The following is a 9,498-nucleotide window of genomic DNA, read 5'->3' as shown; positions in this document are numbered from 1 at the left end:
ACAAAGATCAAGTGATGGTTTGCCAGAACTCTGTCTGTTCTCCTCCTCCTTCTCACACATACACACACACACATATGCAATAATTTCCCATATGCAAAGGCATCTGAAAATAATTTCAAAAATGTATGCAAAAATTTATATCGAAATACATATTTTTATTGTAATAAAACATTTATAATTCTTTTTTTATCTTGTTCTACACTTTCATTTCTAATGAAATTTTAATTCAGATTTTCTATACTGCATGAGATAATAACCCTCGTAAATAATTTGTTTTCACTTTGTTAGAAAAACATGTCTATTTATTGTCAAAATTGCTTCTTTTAAAATAGACTTGTTAAAAAAAAATAGATGCAATGTCACGGCACGTTAATGAGATGCTTTAAAAACCATAATTCTTTTACAAGCAAACTCCCATCCCCTCACTAAGTTTCCTCCATTAATATTCCACCAATCTTCTTGACTCAGAACACGTAACCTACTATTAAAATCTTGTCATGAAAACAGTTCTCACAGCCACTCAGTGATCTCTCTACTCAGACCTATAGAGAGAATGTAATTTCATAAATCAACATTATGTTCACTACATTTTCTTTATATCTTTATATGTTATTTTATCCTCTTTTTTTTTTCTCACACATGAAAAACTATATCAATTTGCTTTACTGTTATATAATATATGATGACTAAAGTGGTTCTTAATAATATAATAATTGTTTCATTAAGAAACGGACTTCACAACAGACATTACTCACCAGAAGCCCACCATCACAGCATGATTTCTTTTAAACTTAAACTTATTCATAAAATAAAGATTTCTGTAGTTATAAAATAAGAGGAAGGAAGAATAAGAAACTACTTGAATTACAAAATGCTAATTTAATAACTGATGATATTTAAGTCATTTATAATAAAATATAACTTCCAAGTAAAATAAATCTGTTCTAATTGTAGTACTATTTAGTAGATAAAAGACGACCAATGTATAGCAAAGAGAACATGCCAACAGGGGAACCATTGTAGTTGCCCAACATGTCAAAAATAGTAACCTAATCTCCCTTAACTCCCACTCTTAATATTTTTTTAAAAAGGATGACTACATTTATAATAATAATAATAATCTTTTCTACTATAGGCACAAGGCCTGAAATTTTTGGGGAAGGCACTAGTCAATTATAGCGACCCCAGTGTTTCACTGCTTAAACTGTTGCAGGTCAATATCTGTATGAGGGATATGATTAGGGAGTAGATTCTAGAAATAAGTTCAAGAGAGAAAGGGATGGACATAATGGTTAGTGTGTGGCCGAGGAGGTTGGACATATCAAGAGTGGCTAGAGGTAGAAAGACAAATTGTACAGGGGTGCCTGAGTGGTGGCAGTATGTGATAAGTCAGTTCTAAAGAATAGAAGTTACTGTGATAAACAGAGGGGAGGAGACAACAAGCCTGTGGGCCAGAAGCATTTCCATTAGTGAATGAATTCTAGTTAGTAACGGGGACTTTCTACGGATGCAGTCCAAGATGTCTGTCCATAGCAGCAATACCATCCCAGATTTGGGAGCAATACTCCATTTTGGGTCTCACTTGACTGCCTTTCTTTCAATCATTTCCAACAATCTTTTGTCACCTTATTTATACGAGATTGTACAAAGGTTATCTGAACATGTGCTAAGGACTTATTTTCAATAGAAATTTATAGCTGAATTCACAAATCACCTTTGAGCCAATGTGGGATCAAATGTATTTCTAACATCATTGCACTATACAGCAATAGTTATTGGAAGAAGGGACTCTTAATGCAATGTATCATTATAGAAACGGAAGTGTAAAAAAAGATATGTCTTATAAGTTTCCTTTTAAATTACTGATTCTAATTAATAAATAAAAGAAAGAACTTAAATTTATTTCTCAAATACATTGAAAGTCAGTAATTATTGTCAAACACTCCATGTGTCTAACACACGTGGACATGCCTACAAAGTCAGAAAACAACACAGCTCCCATGACTTTCGGAAACATTTTTTCACGCTCAGAGCTGCTGAAGCATGGAATAAACTGCCTGCGTCAGTTATTGACTGCCATGACACTGCATCCTTTAAGGCCCTCATGCTTTCCGAAATCCGCCGAAACTACACCTGATTATATATACACTTTAGATGAGTTGTAGTGCACCTGAGCACTGTACACAATTATTATTATTATTATTCAAACATCATTATTTTTAAGAGAATGAAGTTGTTTACTCCCTATGTCAGTACTGATTGAACAGAACCATGACCTTTCCAGCTTTCTTCCCACCACCACAGCAATAGTGTACTCTGAACTACATTAACTAATGCATTTTTTCTTTTTTAATATAGTAAACCATAGTCTGAAGCAGATTTGGCTTCTAATATTAGCAGTTCAAGAAACTATGTAGAATTGACATCACATAAATAGGACATGAAGCAATACAGATTATGCTGTGAAATTTAGTGTCTTGTTCTTTGTGAGTTCAAATTCTACTGAGAACAGGCAAATTAACATGCTGACCAGGTTTTCATAAAACAAATAGCAGAAATATATTGGGATTAAGTCAATATGCTGAGTTTAAGTTTATATACTAGGATTGAGACTATAACCTACATTCCTTACAAAAATGTGCATAGTGTAGATGAAGACAGATTAGATAGAGCTAAGCATGGAAAAAGACATAAAAAATGATAATAAATAACATTCCCACATAATAATATGTAACATTTCTATTGATGAAATTTATAAGAAAAAAGAACTTCCTGCAGAAATTAAATTTTTCAACATCTGTTATGATATCAATTGTAGAAAGATGTAATAATAACATTCTAATTGGCAGAGAATGTGAAGTTTGGAGATAAGAGGAAATGGAAGGAAAAGAGAAAATAAGAAAGCAAAGAAGATGATGATGATGATGATAATAATTATTATGAACATGAATAATGTTGGGTTTAATTAATCTCCATATAAGGTAGAAAATTCTAATAACCTAATACATAACAGAAATAAACAGGTAATACAGAAAGATATATCAAATATATTGTAAATATACATATTGCAATAATTAAAATAAATATAATGCCACTACTATTCATTCAGATATTTACACTCTTGTAACAACAAACATTTGAAAAGTATTGGGTTACACCAAGAAACGAGCGGAAAGACAGGAAATGCTTTCATACAAAGCACCACTGTGTAAATTCATTTAGGTTTCCTTAGATTTTTAAGATTTGGTTCTCTTTACTAAAAGTACCAAATTTTGTGGGAAATTATTTAGAAATTATTGCAAGTCATGAGGGGCAATTGTGTGCGAGTCTGAGTGCATAATAACAGTGGTCAATAAACTGAATTAACCCTTAAGCATTCAGAGTACTTTATCAAATGTAATGCTTATTTATTCACGTTGTTTTAAATTAATCATGCATTATCTTATAGCTTTCAGATTTTGATGATGTGATTGTTTAGTTTTAGAATGACATTGTAGTGTAGGAGTGAGAGACTATATCAGGTCACTTCGAACATAAAGCATGTAGAATATTTGGGCCAGATATGCTAAAGGGTTAATGACTACAACATCAGGAATTCAAACCTTCCTTTCAGTTGTTTTTTTTTTTTTTCCAGACAGTATCGTCAGTGATGGGAAGGAAAAAAACCTTGGCTTGTATAATATCTCCAGATTTAGTCTGACTGCTTGTAGAGTGGACACAGTTGAAAATAATTTATGGGCAAGGTAATGGTGTTAAAAAAAAGATGATAGATTAAGTATACCACCCAAGAACATGTACAATTCATCCAATGGGCTTCTTCCATAGAATTTGCATCTATCCAATATCATTCACAAACCTTGAGATGGACCAAGATATTTAGGAAGTCCCTAGCAAAAGTCAAAATTCTCTACTGACATTAGTCTACTAGACAGATAATAGGCATCATCTTATTACATAAGAGTGTTGAATTAGTATTAGAGAGGACATCGTTAAGTTCAAGAGAGGCTAATGTTGATAAAACCCCTTTCATCTTAATACCATGTAAACATGAATGTTGAAAGAAAAAATAATAAAAACAAGAAAGCAGTTTGCTGAACTTTCAAGGAATGGATCCATTCCTTCAATCACTACATAGCTTTGTGGTTAAGAAGTATGATTTCGCTCACCAATAATAAATCAGAAAATAAAAATATTAAAAGGTGAGAATCCAAAACTTTATGGTGACCCACACTGACAAAATTAAGATAAAATGTAATGGATGATACCAACAAGTATATATGATATATATAGCTTGATGAAAGAGAAAGCCATAGAATGTTCTAGTGTATTTTTGAGGTTTAGTTATTTTCTAAGTATGATAGAGAGAGAGTGAGAGGGGGGAATGAGAGAGAGAGAGAGAGAGAGAGAGAGAGAGAGAGAGAGAGCACTTTTTTAATGTAGCAAACTCTATTCAAAGATTAATTCTTTTACTAACCAGAAGGGAAATGCTTTTTAAAAGAGCCAGTAAAAAGTTCTTTTTCAGTTTCACTAGCAGTTGAGTGGAGGAGTGATAAAATTTTCACCTAAACATAATGCTGGTCTAATGCTGATGGATAACTAAATTATCTCACGAAAACATGTGACCTGTTCATTCATCTAGGTGAACTGAACAAAATGTTACCCTCTTCAGTTTCTTCTGTAAATCCAATTATTCTGAAACATCATTTATTGCATAATTCTTCTTGAAAATTGTAATGAAGTTTTAATAAAATTGAAGTATTGGGATGTTTCTTTATGACAGATGTTTATTAACCTATATCCTTAAAACTAGCTTCAAACACAATGGGTCTCATGGATTATTGTCACTTAAGCAAGAAGACATAATCCTCTCCAGCTGCTTCCCACCGTTACTCTCTCTCTCTCTCTCTCTCTTTTTTTTTTTTTTGGTTTATTTCTCAACAAATACACCTCCAATATTATCATTACATACACAAACATACATCTAGTATTAACATATACACAAGAATTATTAATCTAATTATCTATTTCACTCAAATGATGGATATATAAGTGCAGAAAAATGTAATGAATGTCAATATATTTAAAGGTGCATAATGCTATACAAAACTCCAATTTCACTATCTTAAAGACCACAGAGTACATGCTAACAATCCAGAACTTGAATTAATTAGTTGACTGTTTAACTACCAACAATTAAATGGTGATTAAGAGCAACATCTGATCATATCCCTGCTTTCTTCAAAGGAAGAAATATTTACTATTCTAAGAGAATTGGGTAATGTTATATTGGATAAAATAAGCAAATTAATTGCATTAAATAATTGATAATTATATCACCATAAATTTCTAATAAATCTGGTTTAAAATTATTGGCTGAATTTCATAACAGCAATTCTTTATGAATTAAAAAAAAGTTTCACAATTAATAGATTTGATTAAATAAATTAAGTATTACTTTATAATATAATTATAAATATATTATAAAGAAATACTATATGTCCTATATAACTAGATGTTTATATCAAGAGATGAATACAAGTTCTTAAAAAAAAAAAAAAGAGAAGTGTTGGGAGCAACTGAAAAGAGGGAGTGTAAGAACCATTTGAAGAGAAGAGAAGAGAAGCCGAGCAGACTGTCTATCTGTAACATGTACAGCTGGCAGGTAAATAGGGTAAAATGTTATTTTGCTTTTTCTGTTACTTATGTTTGGTAGCAACCTAGAGCACCTTGGGGAGTGTGATGGCATTTCAGACAGTGCAATCAATCTTCTTTTGAATAAAATTATTAACCAACCCTTAAAAATAACTTTATCCAATTAAGCACACAGAGCTTTATTATCATTCTACATTTTTAGAATTAGATTCTTAAGATTATGACCAAAAGGTGTGTTTTTGTTCCTTTGTAGTGATCCTGGTTTTGATAAAATGAATGAGGAGAGGAATAACAAGTCATTGAATTTTGTTCACAGTTGCGTAAATAGAGTAGTTTTGGAGACAAAAAGTCCAAAACAGATTCGTACAAGAACCATTTTTTAAAGTTGTATGCAAAACATCATTTCAATATAACAATACATGTCAGAGTTGTTTTAAGAAATGTGTTTACATTTAAGAATATTTTAGAATATAACTGAAATACATGACAGTGGGTGAGGAACACCTTAGTTATATAATACAAAGGTTATGATTTTAAAATGAGAAATGTTAAAATAGCTTGACAGATGGTAGGGCAAAAATAGAAAACTGTTGAAATTGAGCTTTGTTAAAAGCTTGTGCACCTTCTAAGACATGAAATACAATAATCCAAATTCTTTTTTCTCCTCTTAATATATCCACATCTTCACTTACACAAGTGTTTGACTGAGATTGAACAAACCAAAGACTGAGTTAAGTATGCTTATATATCTAAATGTGCATTTAGTAATTGTTGTTACATCCACATTATGATTTCAATACTGGTCACCAAATGCATGAAAGCATTACTAAACATATATTCAATGCTGTACAAATGTGTATTGAAGACTTTAGATTTTACATCAAAATTCAATACTGTTCAAGCATACACTTTACACACACACACACTCCCTCTCTCTCTTATATATATATATATATATATAATATATATATATATATATATATATATATTATATATATATATATATATATATATATATATAATAATAAATATTAGGGAATAAATCCAAATTTACAGGGAAAATCAGATTTAGGATTGAATCCAATTTTATAGTAAAATATTATATAATATTAATTAGAGACAAAACCACTATTATGCAAATCAAACAAAGAAAGACTTAATACATAAAAAATTTTATATAACTTAATTTTATTTAATTTATATAAAATTTTTTATGTATTGGATTAAGTCTTTCTTTTTTTGATTTGCATAATAGTGGTTTTGTCTCTAATTAATATTGGCTGTGTGGTAAGTAGCTTGCTAACCAACCACATGGTTCTGGGTTCAGTCCCACTGCGTGGCATCTTGGGCAAGTGTCTTCTGCTATAGCTCCGGGCCGACCAATGCCTTGTGAGTGGATTTGGTAGACGGAAACTGAAAGAAGCCTGTCGTATATATGTATATATATATAAGTGTGTGTGTCTGTGTTTGTCCCCCTAGCATTGCTTGACAACCGATGCTGGTGTGTTTACGTCCCCGTCACTTAGCGGTTCGGCAAAAGAGACCGATAGAATAAGTACTGGGCTTACAAAGAATAAGTCCCGGGGTTGATTTGCTCGACTAAAGGCGGTGCTCCAGCATGGCCACAGTCAAATGACTGAAACAAGTAAAAGAGTAAAAGAGTAAAGAGTAATATATATATAGGTGTTAGGAAGGGCATCCAGCCGTAGAAACATTGCCAGATCAGACTGGGCCTGGTACAGCCTTCTGGCTTCCCAGACGCCAGTTGAACCGTCCAACCCATGCTAGCATGGAAAGCGGACGCTAAATGATGATGATGATGATGATAGGAAGGGCATCCAACTGTAGACATCATACCAAATTAGACTGGAATCTGGTGCAGCTCCTGGGCTTACCAGTTCTTGGTCAAACCATCCAACCCATGCCAGCATGGAAAACAGATGTATAATGATGATGATAAACACACACATATATAATTATACAGTATTACAGATTTAAAAAAAAAATGTTACCAAGCTGGATCTCATATCTATCTGGGAGTTATGCTCATTACAAGGTAGTTTTCCAATTCTCAAAGCAATATACAAAAGATTTCTCTCTCTCTCTCTCCAGTGTAAAATATCCTTACCTGCTTTTTACTGGACCTCTGAAAGTTGGATCATAGGCAATAGGTGGACCTTTAAAAGAAAGAAAAACAAGAATAGGCTGGGTTATTAAATTTAGATAAAATAATATTAGACTTTTTTTTTTTTTAGTCCAAAGATAAATACTCAGATTCAAGTTGGGTGAGAATAATAGATTAAGGTTTGTTACAAGATGTTTTAGGCGAGTCTTTAGTGAAAAGACATGAGTAAGATGAGATTTTCCCCAATTGTGACAAATGTACACATATATATATATATATACCCCATTCACCATTTTCTGATTATTTTATCTAGAATGTTTAAGAAGTTAAACAGTTGTGTAAAGACATAGATTATGTTTTCTAAGTCTTCCTTATCACAGTCTGACAAATACTTTTCCACCCACTGTCAAAGAATGATAGAAGAATTTGATTTATTGTCTTGTACCAGTGGAGACTGAAAAGAAAAAGAGTGATGATGTGAACAGAATACTACATAGTCTAGATATTAAGAGAGAGAGAGAGATAGAGATAGAGAGATAGTGTGTGTGTTTGTGTTAGATTGTGATACTTCGAGAAAATATTTATTGTTTTTGGCAGTGCTCATCAATTCATATAATGAAATTAAAATTCATGAAATGAAATGAAATAAAATGAAAATAAAACTGAGAACCTTATGCCAACAAGTTATGGGTGATGATGATAATGGTAACGTTGCTGGTGGCGATGATATATCTAAATGTCACTTTCAAAGAATGCCTAAACTACAGTCAAAAGAGATGAAAGAAATAACATGAATTCTGCTACTATATTATATAGCTTTTCTGACTGATGTTTAAGTTTTGTCAGCAATGATGTTTTTGAAGCCCCAATAAGCTGTTACTTGGATGATAAAATATTGTGCGCGTGCATGAGTATTTTCTTAAAAAACAATTTCCAAGAATAACTTTAGATAAGACTGCACAGTATATGAATAGCAAAATTAATATTTAAAAATATATTTTACTTTTACTGTGAAAAAGTGTATGATTTGTTGAGGGAACACAATTTCAGCTGCCAGAGTGTAGCTGTTTCGACTGAAATAAGGTTCTCTATAAACTAGGGTACTGGAATCTCGTGGTCTCTTGTCTGTTGTGTAGTTGAATATGTAAGTAGGAACAAATAAGTAGAGATGACAAAAACTGTCTGTACTAATGAGAGACAAATACTCAATACTAAAATTTATGCATTTGTCTGAAGACAAGATTTCACTTGGTCATCTTTCTGTAGCATGTTCTCCAAGACTGTAGAAAGAATGTACAAAAAAACAAAATAGATCTCAAAACATGCAGTGGAATAAAGAAGCCTCGTATTCAAATGAATCTATATATGGCACTAGTTTTCAAACAGTATTTATGTCATTTTTATAGCAGGCTCAAACTCTGTACAATGTTTTCCTTCAAGAAACCCAGTCTAGTTGGTCTAGACAGCAAACAAGACAGAACATGCTCTTGGTATAATATTAAGTGCATGACTAAGTGTGCTACATATTTCCAAACCTGGCTGGCTTGTTGGAACACGGATTATCTGGTATAGTGGAAACTTGGTGGAAGGCAGCATTGCATTATACTTGTTACAAACAACAGAAATATATGGAACTAATTGCATTTATACAATAACTAGGTTAAAAACATCTTTAAAAATTATAACAGTATCTCAAATGGATGGCTGAAACTTGTAAAAGT

General features: G+C 32.0%; 1 protein-coding gene across 2 annotated transcripts in view; it reads right to left on the bottom strand.

Annotated features, from left to right (window-relative positions):
- The window catches only part of LOC115232602 (choline transporter-like protein 2), a 104,843-nt gene that overhangs the window by 56,069 nt on the left and 39,276 nt on the right, over positions 1–9,498 (bottom strand). For both annotated transcript variants that reach the window (XM_029802579.2, XM_029802587.2), the window contains exon 2: positions 7,781–7,829. In XM_029802579.2, coding sequence (XP_029658439.1) covers positions 7,781–7,829 — 49 coding nt within the window. The remainder of the gene's footprint in view (positions 1–7,780; positions 7,830–9,498) is intronic.

Source organism: Octopus sinensis, linkage group LG1, assembly GCF_006345805.1.
Source record: "Octopus sinensis linkage group LG1, ASM634580v1, whole genome shotgun sequence".
NCBI classification, from domain to species: domain Eukaryota; kingdom Metazoa; phylum Mollusca; class Cephalopoda; order Octopoda; family Octopodidae; genus Octopus; species Octopus sinensis.
This window is presented reverse-complemented; position numbering and strand designations above follow the sequence as displayed.